The sequence below is a fragment of the Seriola lalandi genome, unplaced genomic scaffold, assembly GCF_002814215.2.
Source record: "Seriola lalandi dorsalis isolate HSWRI2012SDOR001 ecotype SW California unplaced genomic scaffold, Sedor1 jcf7180002054573, whole genome shotgun sequence".
In the NCBI taxonomy this organism is placed as follows: domain Eukaryota; kingdom Metazoa; phylum Chordata; class Actinopteri; order Carangiformes; family Carangidae; genus Seriola; species Seriola lalandi.
The window spans coordinates 312,514-330,799 of record NW_019525126.1 but is presented as its reverse complement, the minus strand read 5'-3'; the positions used below and the strand labels follow the sequence as shown (position 1 = coordinate 330,799).

Here is an 18,286-nt window from a genome sequence, read left to right as displayed (position 1 = left end):
GAGAGCAGGAGCGAGAGACAGAGACGGGGTACATTTATCTTGAATGAATGTGCTGCGGATACCTCTCATAAATGCGCATACACACACACATAGTGGCACACAGCCACGTGTACTATGGTGTAGTTTCCCTTTTCTTTCTCTCCATCTCACATTCATCTATTCCATCTCATTTTTTTTCCCCGTCACACGATCCGTCTCGCATGCTATCACACATAGGCAGCTCCCTGGGGAGAACCTTCTCGTGTAGCCTTCTTGGATGCAATAATTATTCCATCAGCCGGCAGTGTGTTCCCTGATTGTGCTCTTGGGCTGTCGCTGCAGGGGGGCGTACAGTGGAGAGGAGACTGCTGAGGAGAGGAGGGGTGGGGGTTGTCACTCTAGGGGAGGGGAGGAGGCTGTGTTTTTGGCAGTGGCCCACCCAGTCCTGTCCGGAGGAGCCCAGTGCAGGACTAATGAGCTCAGGCTGGCCTCTTAGGAAACTACTGCTCACCAGGACACACAGAGATCTGTTCTTTTTTTTTCCTCCCACTCTTTCTTTTTTTCACATGCTCTGCTTTTCTTTTACTTCTCCAAAAATCCCTTGCTCCGCAGATTTTTCATCTTTTAATCTCTCACACCAATCTTCTTTCGTTCTCTATGCCACTCTTTCCTCCATGTTGACAACCGCTTCTTTGTCTTGCCTGCATTTCTCTGAAATCCCACAGCTTGAGTAAAAACCATTTGAGTGCATTAAATTTCCTTGGGGTATTACTTTCCTCCCCTGACCTTGAATTTCCAGCTGAGGTACAGGGTTAGCTGATCCAGGGCGATGCCATACCTGGAACCACTCTACGTCTGGCTGGATTCCCTGCGGGCCAGGCAGAGATATTGGTGCTGCCCTTTTAGTTGCAGGAGTTTAGACAGATAGGAGAGCATGTGCCTGACTCAGTTAGCCCTGTGGTCAATCTGTGTCTCCTCAATAATGTGTCTGGGAGACACAAGGCCAGGATGAGAGTGGATTTTAATTAGAGGACTGTCAAAAAGCTGGATTCAGTTACAACAGAGGGTTCTGTTAGGTGCCAGCACAGCAGAACTGCTCAGACAGCCATTTGTCTCTCATAATACCACTAAAGTAGAGGAGACAACTGGGTTTACCTACCTGCCTCTCTCTGTAAATGATCAAAACTCTAAACATACAGCATGTGCTGCAGCTTTGACTTAAATGATGGGTGAGCATACTCATAATTGCTTAGCTTTAGTAGCAGAGATGGACATGACTATATCCCAGAGGGCAGTGTTTCAACAGACCTCGCCTGTCATGTCCATGACAGATTGTTTTGTGTTTGGGTATTTACTCTGCCTTCCTGCTGTAACAGCCTGTATGTGTGGTCCCTGACAGTCAAAGAGTCTTGGCTGGTAATTTTTTTATCTTATGGATTTGCAGTTTTCTGTATGAAAAACATAAAGATATGAGAGAGCTCTACTGGTTCTAGATGAAGTGGAGGGCTGAAGCATTATCTTTCATGGCAGGGGAGTATGAGTTGGGCGTTGGAAGAAAAGGCATTTTTAGAGTGAAGAAAGGGTGGGAGTGGTGGCATAGTGTGGCTCTCCCACTGACTTTGTTTACTTTGGCAGACTAAAAGGAGCTTGGTGACCTTTTATGTTACAGTTTCAGCGTGTGATTTCTAAAGGCTTTGCAGCACACCCTCAAAAAATGTCAAGTTAGACATTTCAAATCAATAAGCTTTTTGGTTGGCTACGTCTCTGGAAGAAAACATCACCTTAACAAAAAGTGATTTGTTTATATATATGAACTTTCAGGAATGGTGGTTTTCTAAGTTTAGCTTCAACCTCCAGGTGTTTTTGTTTTTTCCGTCTTTCAGGGCAGCTCAGAAGCTGAACCTGTCCTCCAAGCGGAAGAAGCACCAGCCCTCACTGCTCCACCTACAGGAGCCCTCCATCTACCCCACCAACTTCAGCGGCATCCTGCAGGTCTCACCGCCCCCCGCCCCGCCATGCCTGCTCCGAGCCGTGTCCAAAGTGAAAGAGAATCCAGGGATGGGAAAGGTGAGAGCAGACGCACAGCAGCATATAGACAAAAGACTCAAAGCTGAATGCATGACGTTAATGCTCATAAAATACAGTTAATGCACAACAGATATATATAGACTCCACCCTTGTAAACCCCCATAACCTCTGCCACACCCCCCTACACAACCTCACCCCCCCCCTACACACACACACACACACACACACACACACACACACACATACAGATAAAGACAGACCCTTATTTGAAAGGGAGAATGCAGAGTGGCGGCACGCTGGTCCAGAGGCAGCGTGCCGTCTGGTCCAGTCCGTGCAGATGCAGCCAGATAAGCCTGTTGGAATGTCATGAATTCACTCAGTTTGTGAGACCAGCATTCCTCTCTTTGAACACAGAATGTCAGTAAAAGCTATAATTCACAAATCTGCGGTCACGTTAACGGCAGGATTTCTAATTCCATTTTAGGTACCATGTGCGATGATGAAAGTCAGGCTGGCAGCAATAGGACAGTCATTAAACAAAGCTGTATAAACACATCACTCATCCTTTGTGGTTTATTGGGTATTGTTTGTCAGAGCTGGCGTCCTGTATTTATAAAGCAGAAGAAGTCCCCTAACAAGATTAGATCCCACCTGGATAGGAAGTGTTCGCTTTTGTTGCCAGGTATCCAGACGGTTTGAGATTTTGCCACATACTGTAAATCTCCATTGACACACAGACTTCATAAAAAAAAAAAAAAAGAAAACTGTGTTATTAACAAGCCTCTTCAAGCCCACACCTGAGGTATACTGTGCATCTGTGCACCTACATTGGCTGGTTTTTAAAGGGGAAATCAAGATTTATGATATCGCTCCAAGCCAATCAGGCCAGATTTTCAGGTTTTCTTATTGTAAATCAAACACATCAGTCAGCTTTCTCAGTTTCTTTCTCCCTGTCTCTCGCTTGTGGAATTACATTTGCACATTTTCAGTAGCTTGCATGGTTTTGACTTCGCCTGTGTCTGTTTCATATCCAAATAATTGGGTGGATGTCTTGTTTCCATCAACCTGTATGTGGGTCACTTCCACCTCTCCACTTTTAACCTAGACATGGCTGTTCAAGTAAAGAGTTGTGTGGATGGAGGAATGCCAAGCCACACTAATGGATTTTGTGGGGGATCAAGGGACAGGGAAACAGGGGCCATTAGCACGGAGTCTTAGGTGTGAAAATACTGTAGCCAATCCTCTGTGGCCTCCAGTATCTGATCTCTGCCAACATAAATAAAACTGAGACATTAGCTCGCCTGGTAGCCTCTGTCTGGTAGACAGAGGACCAGCAGTCAAATGTGGAAGCCCAGTTTAAATGTCATAGCAAATGTAATTTACTCAACATATGCACACGTCAGTCAAGATAACTGCCCCCTGCGGAGTATAAAGAGAGTTTGCACTTGGCCTGAGGAATCCAGGATCAATTCATTCACTGAAAGAAAGGAATTTCCAGTGACATTGTTTCAGAGCGGTGGAGCCTGGATCTGCAGCAATATTTATATACTAGTCAGGGGAAGAATGGTCCTTTTGTGTAGGGGTGAAGACAGAGGAGAGTCCCAGGCTGAGCAAAACAGTCATCTGTCAAAAAGGGAAGGGAGTTAGCTGTACTTTAAGGTTTTTATTTCAATGCCTGAGAGGCATCATAGGTACTTTTTCGAGGGGCTTTGAAATGGTTCTGGATTGAGTTTCCTACCACATATACTGTAGGATATAGAAACTGTTCAGTTGATGTAATGCTAGTTGTAACACTAAACACTTGGGGAGTTGACAGGGACTCCAAAGACCGCTATACATATCCCAAGAGCCGTTTATGTCTCCTGTCAGTCACAGATATATTTCCACATTGCCTCCACAGGAAAAAAAAAAAAAAGTGGTGGTGTATATCTGATCATCAGATTGTAAAGCAATATAGAGTTGTCAGAATTTCAAAAGAAGGTGCTTGTAAATGGAGGTGTCCTAAAGGCTGACACGCACAAGCACAACCACACCCACACAAACCACACACAGTGAATCTGTGCAGCAGGGCAGAGGCAGGAAATTGTGAAATTACTATTGTTTGTACGAGGTGCCACCATACACAGCTTGGCAGAATGGCTTCAGTCCTGTAACCATGGCAGTAACATTGGACGTGAACAGGCTTGTCAGAGCGGTACCGAATAAACACCTTTAGATATGAGTTGTCATCCTATTTAGTGTTCCATGCGGGCATCATGAACTGTACCGTGACCTGTGGAATGTGTTAAGACTGTAAGCTCACTTTTATGAATGTCTGGCCCCATAATGCAACAGGGTGAGTTTCAAGCTCCTTAATGTGGAGCTGCCAGTTTCCAGGCAATAGACGGGGAGGAGGAGAGGGAGAAGGAGGAAGAGTGAGTAGGTGGGATAAGAAGGAGGGGGGCCATATGCTCCTGCACTCCCATGCTGGTGAGCTGCGCCGGGTCCAGAAAAACAACCCACTGGAGGGATAATCCCCCAGCGTGGCGCTTCACACACATTAATTTCCACCATTTTCTGCTATGACTTTCAATACGCACCTTGCTGCCTTTCACTGACACCATTCAACATTACGCTGACCCATTGAGTTCACCAGTCAATGTGAGACCAAGTGTTTCCATGGCAACCTTCAATGTACATCAACACTGACATAGTGGACGTGATGTTAATGCAGTATGCTGAGCCATGCTCTCAGTTTGGATCCTAACCTATAATCAGAAAGTGCCTGTCCCCTCTTTCCTCCGTCAGTGCACTGTAAATAAAAGATGGTAAGCTTAGAACACAATTTTTTCCCTCTGTGCTAAACCTGAAAAATGCAATCTTACATCTCTCTGCTGAGTCTGTCTGCACATTTCTCCAGTTTTATTTCATGTTTTACACTATCTCACTTTCTCATCCACCCTTCTTTTTTTTTTTTTTTTTTTTTTTTTTTTTTTTTTTCTTCTTATCTGTCTCCCATTTTGATTCAGGTGAAAGTGATGATGCGTATCTGTCCGTCTCTGGAGGCTGCAGACTCCTCAGAGTCTCAGTCTTTTTTGAAAGTGGACAGTAGGAAGAAGCAGCTGACCCTCTACGACCCCGCGTCCAGCCCACACTCCAGTTCAGGACACAGGAGATCTGCCACTGTGGCCGTCCCAAAGATATTCGCCTTCGATGCTGTTTTTACCCAGGATGCCTCACAAGTAAGGAACAGTATGTGTGTTTGCATGTGTATGTTTGTGGGATTTCAACCTCTCAAGGGCAAAGGGACGTCTTCATGCTGGCAGGGTGTGGCCAGGGGCTTAGAGAAAAATGCTTGTCTTGGGTCAGAGGGCATTCATACCAGTGTGGGCCTAACAGCTGGGCCTCCTAAGCCCTCTGGGGAATGATTTGAATCCACTCCAGTTATATGTAACCTCTCCTTTCATAGAACAGCTATATCTAACCTCAGCCCTCTGCAGCACACAGCAGGCATACCCACTAAGATCAAAGACAAAGGTCAGATACATGTTTACTCCATGGTAACTTAGGAGAACACTAATCTTGTTCTCTCCACAGCTTTAAACAAACAGCACATTTTTTTGAACAGAATGCTCAGCTCGATCTCGGCCACTGCAAAATAAAAAAGATAAAAACTTGAGGTCAAATATTTTATATATTTCCCCATGGTGCAGTAAGCTCTAAATAGCTGAGAGCAGAGGAGATTGTCATCACTGTGTGGGATGGTGTTTCCATTGTGGTGAAAGCCTCAGATCTTCTATCGTACCACCTACTTCGAGCAAGTATTCTCCCCAAGTAATCTGCTGTTAGCTGAAGCCTAGATGTTGCTGCTGCAGAGCTGAAGCCAAGCTGCTAGATTGTGCCGCTGGGACAGTACTGCTGGTGGCTAACGGTAACAGCAAGCTGTTCTGCTTTTAGAGGCCTTGTTTGCTATGTGATGTATGGGAAAGGGCCTCCGCTTCAGAAGCCTTGCCCCAAAGGACCCATGCTGAAACAGATTGCAAAAAATGAGCCACACGTTGCAGCACACAAACACACACAATCCCAAGTGATGAAAAACACTGAAACTATTAATGTGATTTGGTGAAACCAATGCCAAATAGCTGTTTGGTTTATATGTTATCAGTTTGGATTCAGCAGTTTCATTTATGCCTGTTTTACAGTATGTCTTGGAGTTGATTTGTAAATTGACTGCGAGAGCGTTGTCTCTGTGTGTTTTTCACAGGCTGAGGTGTGCTCAGGGACAGTAGCCGAGGTCATCCAGTCTGTGGTGAACGGTGCAGACGGCTGCATCTTCTGCTTTGGCCAAGTCAAGCTCGGTAAGCTCCTCCACTGGCAAGAGATTAGACATGAGTCTTTGTTAGCTAAAGAAAACTCTCATTGCTCTTTGTTAGCTAGTTAGCTACACTTGATGTCCACAATTGGCTTAGCAGTGCACTGGGGTGAGGCAAGGAATGGGAGATTGGAGGAAAGGAATGAGTAGTGAGTCTGGGGTAGGGGGGGTGAGGGGTAAAGTGCTGCATCCAGGCTTCAGGGCTCAGTCTGTAATTAAAATCTTAGTAATTGGCCTGGCCAGTGCTCTTAGGCTGAAGGGCTTGCTCTCCTCATGCTGCTGCTTCCACTGGCTATAATTCTCCTCAGAATGACTGCTTCTGGAATGGGTCCTTGGATTAGCGTTTGATTTTTATTTGGCATGTACTGGATATTACCTCCGAAACCCCACATCAGCCTTTATTAATTTTTTTCATCAGCACTTGTTTAACACAATAACCCTCAGAAAATATCCAATGTCAGTGTCTAGTCTTTTGTCACCTTCCTGCCCATTCCAGACAGCTTGATTAAAGAAATTATTTTAGTTTGAACATATAGTGAGCCTGTGTTAGCTAGCTTCGAGACACAAGGCAATATTTCCATTTCCATCCCCCTCTCTCTTTTACATATCCCCAGGCAAGACATACACCATGATTGGCAAAGACAGCTCCACTCAGAGCCTAGGCATTGTGCCCTGTGCCATTTCCTGGCTCTTCAAGCTCATCAATGAGCGCAAGGAGAAGACGGGCACGCGCTTCTCTGTCCGAGTGTCTGCAGTGGAAATTTTTGGGAAAGATGAGGAGCTGAAAGACTTGCTGTCTGAGGTGTCAACAGGCAGCCTGCAGGAAGGCCAGTCCCCGGGTATCCACCTGAGAGAGGATCCCATCTGTGGCACTCAGGTTAGAAGCATTCCACCTCCTCCACTTTTTTCTTTGTTCACTGATCCTTTTATTCTCCCTGCAGGTTATAAAGTATTAGTCTGTCTCGGTATTGATCTTTGTCTGTATATGATCTACCTTTTCCTCTACCAAAGATGTTTGACTTTTTCTTGTGAGTGCATGTGTGTGTGTGTGTGTGTTTTTATCTCCCAGGACTTCCCAGTCAGTCTCGCTCTATCCTATCTGCCTCTGAAATCCTTGCTTTATATTTCCACCAAACCCATCTGTGGTATTGATGGCTTTCTTCTTACCTTTGTATTGACTCTCCTGTCAGCATCCATCAGCATCTATTACCCGTGTGTTAGTGCTAGCCTTCCACAGCACAATAGAAGTATTATTGGGGGATGGGGGAGGACTGTAGGTTTGAAGACACTCACAGGTGTTGCTGTCAGATGTTGTTTTTTGGGGGGATCTGTATGGACTCTGACTTCAAAGGCTGTGCAGTTCTGTGAGGCTCCTTCATGCTCTTCCTCTCAGAAGCCATGCGTGGGCTCCCTTCATGATGCCCCCCGCCTTGTCTCTCTCTTCTACCCCCCCACCCTCTCTCTTTCCGTATCTCACCACCACCATCATCACATCCAGGGCAAGGGAAGTGCCCCTGCCTCCTGCTCCACCATTACCTCTACTAATTCCCCTCCCTCTGTGTGCATATCTGCTGTTTTAATTGCCCCTGAGACCCAGTCTAATGTGCAAGAAATGTGTGCTGGGGTCCAATTAACTGGCTCCCATCTCTTTCTCCTTCCTCTCTTCCCCGGTATCCTTTTCACATCTACCCTCATTCTTAAAGACCTATGTGGTCTAACCCTGTTCTCTGTCTCTTCCTCCCCTCTACAGCTCCAGAATCAGAGCGAGCTCCGTGCCCCGACAGCTGAGAAAGCCGCCTTCTTCCTGGACGCAGCCATCGCCGCACGCAGCACCAACAGACCCAATGCAGATGAGGAAGACCGACGCAACTCCCACATGCTGTTCACACTGCACATTTACCAGTACCGCATGGAGAAGAGTGGCAAGGGAGGAAGTTAGTACCGTTCCATTACTACATCTCCAACTCTGTCATAGTGTACCTACAAGTTGTTACCACACATTTGTGCACATATGAGTGCAACCAGATCAGTATATTTCCTCTCCTAATTATATCTATGTAAAGGTGACCTGTCTCAAAAAATTGCACTGTAAGTATGAATGAAAGTCAGTTATTTTTAATGTTAAAGGATGAAGTGGTTCTTGCCTCTGCAAGACAGAAATTAGTTTGTGTGCAAGTTTTATGCTTTGGTCAAGAGCAAATGAATATTTGAAGCCTTACTGACAAGAGTTTGATGTTTTGCTGCTGCTGTAGCAATTACATCAGTCATCCACATAACAATATGTAACCCTGTGATTTTCACAGTGACAGCCAATTCACTCCAGCTGCATTTTAAATCATTAGAATGGCACTGCATATGTGTTTTTGATTGTAAGCGGATTCTTTCATTTTTATGTGTATAACCAGTGGAGCCTCCTTGTTGCTATGAGTTACACAACTGCTGGGAGTTTACCAGTCTGGTTGCAATTTTAATCATTTCAGTGTGGGAATCTGTCTCATAAATAAATCAAACAGCCCTGACAGTCACCGGTCTGGTCTGGGCTGAGCAGTGCCACTCCTGTCATCGTGGCAATGTGTGCAAAGAGCTGACTTCAGAGAGGGAGTGTCCGCGCTTTACTCACCTGGTTCTTCTTCTGTCGTTGGCACAGTGTCAGGCGGACGGAGCAGGCTGCACCTCATCGACCTGGGAAGCTGTGAAAAGGTCCTGAGTAAAAGCAGAGACGGAGGGGGAGGCTTGTGTCTCTCTCTAAACGCACTGGGAAATGTCATCATGGCTTTAGCAAATGGAGCGAAACATGTACCTTACAGGTAAGAAAACCACCATTAGTTTTACAGGCTCTTTTACTGTGTTTTAGCTTCTGTCAACTATAAGTAATTGTTTCAGGCAAGTCGTTGCACGGGTCGTCAGTCTTACAGGTTTGTTGTGTGACTGTTTATTTAGTTTGTTTAGTTAGCCTCATATAATAGCTTTCACTGGTGTTTCATAAGATTATATTGTGGTTGCTCAGGTATGAAACGATGAATGACTCATCATTTGGGAGTAATTTTCAGCTTAGAGAATTCAAAATGGCTCCTCCTGGAATCATGTCAGCTACCTTTATTGTCATTTTTAAATAGTACTGTGCTGTTTGCTAACAGTGATGTAAATGCACCCTGTAGGGACAGCAAACTGACAATGTTGTTGAGGGAGTCCCTTGGCAACATCAACTGCAGAACCACCATGATCGCCCACATCTCTGATTCCCCCGCCAACTATGCTGACTCACTCACCACCATCCAGCTGGCTTCCCGCATCCACCGCATGAGGAAGAAGAAGTCTAAGGTATGCTGGTAAACTGATTAGCACTGATAAATCTGGTTTAACATATGCAATAATAATCAGATAAATAACTACTGTATGAAAAATCCAGTGACAGCAAATGGTCCATTTGAATTAAAATACTTCTAAATAATTTCTGTTCAGTGTTGTTTATTGTTTTAAATGATAAATACAGTGTAATTGTTGTTTAACGTCATTATAAAGTGTTGCTTTTACAGCAATTACGTTCCTTGCTTGTGCAAGTTTGATTACATTCATCACATTTCATGCCGTGACTTCAGTCCTTAAATTTTTCTTCCTCCTGTAATTTTGGAGCTGTTAAGCAAATGAATGTGTGAATGCTTCTGCAAATGAAAGATTATTAGTGCGGTAACTCAGAGCTAGTTTTTCTCAGCTCCCCAACACATTATCATGTAATCAATACTACTGCCTAAGGAAGTGTGTAATGCATACCCCCGGATTAGGGAAATATATGCTCCAGATAATTAGGTGGAATGACAGCATGTATTTATTTAGTATTGGAACCAGGCATGATTACAATGCAGTCCACATCCAGCCATTCATATTATTGACATTAATTTCTGTGTGATTATTGATGTGCACTTTTAACCTTTAGATATATATCGACTGGTAATTTCATGGTCCTACGATTTATTTCACTATGAAAGTGCTAATAAATGAATCTACTATAAATTATTAGCGTTAAAATAGTTTTGTAAAATGACGGGATTGTTACATTAATATTTTAAGAAGATAGAATCACATTACTGTCATCTATTAATGAGATCCTGAGACTAATGTCTTCTTTAATTCTGCTTTGCAGTACGCATCCAGTTCATCTGGAGGGGAGAGTTCTTGTGAGGAAGGGAGGATCCGCCGGCCGCCACACCTTAGGCCCTTCCACCCTCGGACAGTAGCCCTGGACCCAGAGCTGCCCTCTCTGCTCAGTGACCCAGACTACTCCTCCAGTAGTGAACAGTCCTGTGATACTGTCATTTATGTTGGCCCTGGGGGAACTGCAATCTCAGACAGGGAGCTTAGTGACAACGAAGGCCCACCTGCCTTTGTTCCAATCATCCCCTCCCTGAATAGGAAAAAGTCTGCAAAAGAGGGCCCTCTGGACAGAGACCAGTTCTTCAAATGCAACACATTTGCTGAGCTGCAGGAGAGGCTAGAGTGTATAGATGGCAGTGAAGAACCCACTGCCTTTGTTGGAGAGGGCAAGCGAAGCCAGGCTAGCCCCAAGACTGACAAATCTAAGGAGAGCCAAGGCTCTGTTTCACCAAAGACTGTAGCAAATGTTTCTTACAACCAAGAGAGCATCTCACCCAAACAGTCTCCGAAATCTGTCACTACACAACCGTCCTGCAGTCCCAACGCTAAATCTAAACTGGATAATGCCAAGAGGCAATGCGTACCTGCAGAAAGGACACCACCAGAGAATGTCCAAAATGTATGCAGAACCAGTGCTGATGGTGAGAAGGCCTTGGTTTCTGAAAGCTGGGTTAATACAAACAAACTAGCTACCGCTGCAGCACCGAACTCTGAGCCTGTGGTGAGGGAGAAGGTTTACTTCAACAAGAAAGCCTTGCCAAAGCCGGCCCCACCTCCCTCACAACAGAGAGAAAATACAGATAACGAAGAGAGGTCCAGCACCAGAATGCCACCTGTGGGAATGAGCCACCAAGCTGTGAAAAGGAGGGATCCCTGCACTTCCCCTTTGCTCAGAGCTCCAGTGGAGGTGTGTCAGGTGCGCTCTACTTTGAAGGAGAGGTGTCTGGATCGGGACATCCTTAGAGCCACTGTCACCTTGCAGCAGCCTGTGGAGCTGAATGGGGAGGATGAGCTGGTGTTCACTGTGGTGGAGGAGCTGTCTATAGGCAGCATTGTAGATAAGGGTCGGCCATCCAGCATTATCAGCTTCAATAGTGACTGCTCCCTTCAGGCCCTGGCCTCTGGTTCCCGACCTGTCAGCATCATCAGCAGCATCAATGATGAATTTGACGCCTACACATCAGCTTCGGGAGGATCGGAGGTGAACATTGCAGTGGTCACACCCCTTCGGGAGGGAGCAATGGAGTGTATAGATAGCAGGGGTTCATCTATCAGCTCTTGGCTGAGTGAGGTTAGTGTCTGCACCTTGGAGAGTGAAGGGGCTCATTCAGACGTCTTTCTTCCTCAGGCTAAGCACATGGGACCAGAGGCCACTTTTTATTTCGATTCCCTGGATATGTTCCATTGTGTATCCTCTCCTAGAGATCCCAAGAACTCCCTAAATGACAGTGGATTTAGTTTTTCCGAACTGGACAGTGATAGTGCTGCCTCAAGTAAACTATCCTTAACAAAGTGCCCCCCATCTCCGGAATCAGCCAAAGGCTCGCTCAGATTTGCATCTAAAATAACTAAAGCTCACTCACTTAGTTCCTCCCAACTTCCACAGGGCCCCTCCATAGTCCACTCCAGTCTTCCCAGGAAGATTAAACCTACCTCATCCATCTCTCATAGTAGTAGCAGTAGCAGCAGCAGCAGCAGAGAGCCACCAAGGCAAGAGGTTAAGCAGGAGGATCCTTGGCAGCGCAATGACAACCACTCAGAACCTCAGTTTTCTGACTACAGCAGTACCAGCAGATTTCTCAGAAATCCTCCCAGTGGCATACCTTCCAGCAAAACATCCAACAACAGCAACAGTGTACCTCGCCCACCCAAGGTGCAGGGGTCTACCTCATCCCAGAGGGTGGTCGATGGCTGTGAGAAGTCAGCCAGTAAGAATCCACCCAGCAAAATGCCTCAGCTGAGACGAGGTGCCACAACCCTTGGAACAGTGCCCGTCATCCATTCCTCCGCAGACTACAAGGGAACCCAAGATATTATCACATCTACCAACAGCCTTAAATTCTCCTCTTTGGGGAAAAACAACAAGGCTAACTCACAGAAAGCGAGTAATCTCCCTAAACCTGGTTGCACCTCGCCTCCTCCCCCTCCAGTGAGAAAGTCCAGTCTTGATCATAAGACTAAGACCCTGCTGCCCCAAAGTGCCTTAAAGTCACCATATGGGGAGACAGGAAGGGCTTCGGGAGCAAGGGCAGCTGTATCAGAGGATGAGCTTGAGGTACGTCACAGAGCAGACTCGACCAGTTTCCGAACCTCCAGTCTCAACACAGCCAAAGTTACCTCTAGTCTAAAAGCCAGGGGGGCAAGAGGAGAGGCTGGGCAGCATTATGGCAGTCAAATGTCACTGGAAAGGTGTGAAAGCCTTTCCTTATCGGGTTCCAGAACTGCCCTCAGTCGGGAGAATAGTGGGGCAAGTTTAGGGAGCAAATCCAGCAAGTCCATTCCGAGATTTGGTGTTCCTAATTCATCCAGCTCTCCTATAGCTACCTGCCCATCATCTCCAAGTGGAGGAAATACTAACAAACCTGGTCAGATAAAAGCGTCTGTGAATCCTAGAACATTAGGAGCAGTCAATGGCAGCAAGGCACGCTCACTGTCAGCCAACAACTCAAAGGGCCTAAGCTCCTCCACCAAATCTTTGGCCTCTCCCATGACCAGAAATACCAACGCCAACCTCCCTCCATCAGGACGGACATCAGCTCCTCGGACCACCGCTGCTGTTAGCAGTAAGCCTGGGCGAGGAACCATCATGGGCACAAAGCAGGCCATGAGGGCTGCCAACAGCCGTGTGAGCGAATTAGCAACAGGCAACATATCAGGCAAACACATGAGAGGTTCAGGAGATTCAGACAGTGGGAATGACAGCGGGGTGAACGTGAGTGATGACAAATCTCCCATAGCCATGCTGCCCTCTCCATACAGCAAAATCACAGCACCCAGGCGGCCTCAACGCTACAGCAGCGGCCATGGAAGTGACAACAGCAGCGTGTTGAGTGGGGAGCTGCCTCCAGCCATGGGCCGCACAGCTCTGTTCTACCACAGTGGTGGCAGCAGCGGATATGAAAGCATGATCCGTGACAGCGAAGCCACGGGCAGCGCTTCCTCTGCCCACGACTCCATGAGCGAGAGCGGCATGTCAACTACAGGCAGAACAAGGAGCTCCAAGTATCCCAAGAAGAGAGCAAATGGTGAGAAAGTATTTTGGATTTTGGGGTTTTCCATGTAGCAGTGCAGGTATAGGAAATATTCGCAAATATAATAAATATATGACACCAGTAATAGTATGTCAGAGTATGTGAGAGCTATCAGACAGTGCTTGCAATCGGAAATGAATGCTCTCTCCCGGGAAATTATCCATGCACGGGTTCCTTACGAATCCATTCTTATTATTTCACAAATTGGTGTTTCATTGGATTTTCTGGCCTCCTGAATCAGCAGCATGCATTATTCACACACATATGGAAAAATGATAATGAATGTTTGAAAAAACGTGACTTCAAACTGTGCGATGATCAGCTAAGATGAATTGAGCATGAGCGGCAGTGACCTGGTTCAGGTTTTTGTAGCCTGGTATATTTAACCATTTGAATTCATGTGTGTCAAACCACGGACTATATAGTAACTCATGAAACCCTTATGAATATGCGATCACCACAACTCGGCTGGCCGAGTAAAGCCTTGCATCACTTCACATCTCAGAGTGAGACTCATACATATTTACTCACAGAGCCTAGCAAATACTACTACTGTACGTCATCACTGTAACCGGTACCTGTCGGGCTTTGTAGGCTTCCAGAGAAGACGTCTGATCCCGGCACCCCTGCCAGACACCTCTTCCCTGGGGAAGAAGGTGAGCACGGCAGGTCAGTGGGTGGACTTGCCTCCTATGTCTGGACCGCTGAAGGAGCCCTTTGAGATCAAGGTGTATGAGATCGATGATGTGGAACGGCTCCAGAGGCGACGTCAGGAGGAAACCACAGAGGTGAGCGGAGGGTCACTCCTGACTTGTTCTACATGGCGGTTCATCTCGCTGAACTTGTTTCAGATAACGCAATGTCTGGGTCAAGGTCTTGTCAATCCCACTTGCTAATAATATTTTGCATGTGTGACAGTGATGCCGTACATGCTCAAGATGTGCCACATTGACTTATGTTGTGGGAATGTCTTAGCTCACTTCTTCCCAGTTTCTTTTTAAAGAACAAGACAGGAATAATATGTCTCAGACGTCTGACCTTCAGTCAGCTCAGTGGCAAATCCTGGAGTTTAAATGTCTGTGCCCAGATTCCCAGAGCTTGGTATTTTGGCAGCTCTCCTCAGGAATGTCAACAGTTCAGGAGGCAATTACTGACGAGGGCTAATTGGTTTGGATATGAGTGATGACTCATCTTACTGCTGACGATAGTGGTGGTGATGTAGGGGTGGAAAAAGAATGAAAAAGAAGATGGTATGAAAAGACTGGTCGGAGAATTTGTGATGTATGCTGCGGCGCCCAACACCGTCCCAAATCAGCTCACTGCTAGCACTCATCAGTGGCTCCCTGATCGCTTTTTATAGCTGGCTCTTCTCCTGTGGATCATTAACTGCTCCCACAAGTTCAGCGCAGACAGACAGGGATTTGTGAAGAGAAGATATTAAATCAGCTAGATGGTACTTTGATTTACTTTCAATTAAGAAAAAATGATCTTTAATTTCTCTCTCCCAACCATCACTGTCTGATTGACAAGTAATGAATTACGACTTTCCCTCACTGTTTCAAAATTACCATTGGAATCTTTTGCATGTGCATCAATAGGTTTGCGTCTACAGTGTGTGCATATTTACATACTGTTCACCTACTGAGACTGTATGCTGTCCATATGATAATCTGTCTTGTTCAACATGCCAACGTTTTATCTGTTTTCTCCCATCTTGTCTTCAGCAACCATTCCAGGATGTTGACAAGGTGAGCTCATTTTTCATAGTGACTGAGGTTTAATTCTAAGTGCCTATTACATGACCACAGTGACGATCAGGCTAATAAAACATGACCTATAATTGATATGCAAGAACTTTTTCAACACTATATTTTTCAGTTGACTTTCAGTTACTTCAGTCAGCTGAGCTGTTGATTCCACAAAGCGTCATTAATATTCTTTCCTTGTCTCTCAGGGCCTGCTGTATTTTAACAGTAAGCTGAAACTGCTGGAGAGAAGGCAACAGCAAGTGAGGGAACTGAGAGCAAAGCATGAGGTGTTGATGGAGGAGCTGGAAGACACCAAGACCCGGTTGATGATGGACCCCAGCAAGTGGACAGGAGAGTGTAAGTAACTACTTAAATGTTGTAAATGAAAAGCTGTAAACATAAGATCCTATATATTTGGAGACAAACCATTTAACCAAACATTAATTTTCCTTTACGACAGTTGAGGTGGACCAGAATTTGGATAAAGAGTCTCCGGAGTACCTAGAGGCCTTGGCACAGGCCACAGAGGAGCTGGAGTTCTGTGTCAACCTATGCAAGTCCCGTGTCATGATGGTTACCTGCTTTGACATCAGCATGCCGACACCTGGCACTCAGGAGGGACTGCGTGAAGTTGAAGTCTGAGGACGAAAGAAAGTTGAAGTGGAGAAATGAGGAAGTGAGAAGAAGAAGGATGAAGAAATGTAGCAGCCAGTTTATAGTTATCACTGGAATGAAGAACAACCAGAGACAGAGATGAGATGAAAGTGGATCTTTGCATGAAAACAGAGGAAATCTTTACCACCTAACTACAGTGCCTCGTTGTCCAGGACAAGGTTTTAATGACAGAGAAATGAAACGTGAGCACAAATGTTGTTGCCTGAATGGCAAGACAGTGGCCATCATTTACTCAAGAGTCAACAACACCTGGAAGTGCCTTTTTTATTGTTTTGTTTTAAGTCATTATTTTTCATATGGTGCAGGTATCTTAAGCATACCCAAGCAAACCCTGAACATATTGCTTTTATGAAAAATATTTTATATTGCATTGTATAGTGTATTTATATGATTATGTGGTGTGTACAAATATCCTTTTAAGGGAAAAAATAAAGACGAAAAAAGAAAAAGCAATAAGCTAATGTTATTGCGCTCCCAGACTTTGCCTTTTCTCTTGTTTCAAACCTCAGTCAGCATTTTATCCATGTTCATTCAGCCTCTTGCGCCTTATGTTAACTCTCTGGTTCTTTAGTTTTCTAGATTTTCAAACTGGACTGTGTTATCTCATCAAGGACTGCATTTGCTGTTGTCACTCATCGCCTGCCAGCTGGCCTGCGAAAGTTTGCAGGACTGAGTGAACGTTTTCTCCCTCCAGTTGCCTTGATCAAAATGGGTCTCAGTGGATGCACTAAGGTAGAGCAGCAGTTATGTTGGGGGACGAAAGGCTTATTCAAGCTGTGCTTGCCCATGTTTATCTCACTGAAAATGAGAGATTAAGCCAAAACATATCAATCAAAGGGCCACTGTGATGCATGGTGAGCGATTATTCTTGATTCAGCCATTCTCTCTGGTGCCTCAGTATGTGCTCATGCAACCCTGAGAGACTTAACCTTCCCCACACTAGCCTATGAGGATAGCATGATGAATGGTTACACTGATAGCAGTGCTCATCAGTGAGCCTAATTTCTCTGTAAATGGGCTTGGACTGGGAGCTATCTAAACACTGTAAGACAAAGGGGCTCAGATGAGATAGCACAAGTCTACTGGCCTCTTATCCAGTACTTTTTTATGCGCTGCCAAGCCTTGGCTCTATGCATTCCAATACATTTACTGCAACTACTGTAAGAACCTCAACACTGACTTAAGGGCAACAACACTGTTCGGCCTTTTATGTCCCCTACTCTTTTTTTTTCTTTTTTTTTTTAAATAAGCAAGTCAACAAAGTTGATCCAGTGTCTCAAATAAAGACTACAGAATTGTTAGTTTCCTGTGAAATGATGCAGTGAATAAGAGCAAACGATTGTGACATTGTTTAGCAAATTCAATCATGATAACAGCTCTTTGTAGCTGCCAGAATGTGCTTGTTATGAATCAAATGGCTGATACAGAGAGAACAAAGATGATCGGTGAAAATGATTGTTACAAAAAACAAACTGTGTATTTTGGTGTGTTTGATTTCTATATCTATGACGAATATGACTTTGTTTTCTTTCTTTTACAAAGATGTACTCTCTCAGGCCCTCTCTGAAGATGCTGCATGAGATTTTTTAATCATTTTTAAGAATGATTTCTACTCCATTTTTACCATTCTAATTTTTTACAATAACTTCAGTTTTCACTAATGTGGGGTTAGGCTCATAAATTAAATAACTATTACCAAACCAAGACCTTTTTCCAAGAAATTATTATATGTAAGGTCATATTTCATATCAAAACCCATATTTTCGAATATCTTTGTTTTTGTATAGGACTTTCAAACCCTATGTATAAATGTATGATACGGCAGCTTGTGTTTTACTTTTACAGTACCTGTGAATAAAATGGTTCTTCTTACTGATGATTCAGCGTTTTTTCCTTATTGTCATATTCATAATCCTGTTTGTTTGCACACCATAGCAAAGAAGAAAGGGCTGACTATAGTTATAGTTTACAACAGCAGGATCACATGACTGTGCCAACATGAAACTTTCATACTACTACAGTTGAATATAGGTGTTTCTGTAGGTCTGTAATTTTCTCGAGAAATACAGTAACATTTTTGTCCATTAATCACTCTAAACCAC

The 18,286-nt window shown here is 44.8% G+C and overlaps 1 protein-coding gene across 2 annotated transcripts in view; it reads left to right on the top strand.

The window, feature by feature from the left end:
- The window catches only part of kif26ab (kinesin family member 26Ab), a 66,490-nt gene extending 48,434 nt beyond the window's left edge, over positions 1-18,056 (top strand). For both annotated transcript variants that reach the window (XM_023417292.2, XM_023417293.2), the window contains 12 exons: positions 1,863-2,046; positions 5,016-5,228; positions 6,251-6,344; positions 6,973-7,235; positions 8,109-8,292; positions 9,006-9,165; positions 9,517-9,679; positions 10,500-13,755; positions 14,356-14,549; positions 15,486-15,509; positions 15,716-15,866; positions 15,970-18,056. In XM_023417292.2, the coding sequence (XP_023273060.1) occupies positions 1,863-2,046; positions 5,016-5,228; positions 6,251-6,344; positions 6,973-7,235; positions 8,109-8,292; positions 9,006-9,165; positions 9,517-9,679; positions 10,500-13,755; positions 14,356-14,549; positions 15,486-15,509; positions 15,716-15,866; positions 15,970-16,151 (5,068 nt within the window). In that variant the 3' untranslated portion in view covers positions 16,152-18,056. The remainder of the gene's footprint in view (positions 1-1,862; positions 2,047-5,015; positions 5,229-6,250; positions 6,345-6,972; positions 7,236-8,108; positions 8,293-9,005; positions 9,166-9,516; positions 9,680-10,499; positions 13,756-14,355; positions 14,550-15,485; positions 15,510-15,715; positions 15,867-15,969) is intronic.
- The last annotated feature ends 230 nt before the right edge of the window (positions 18,057-18,286 follow it).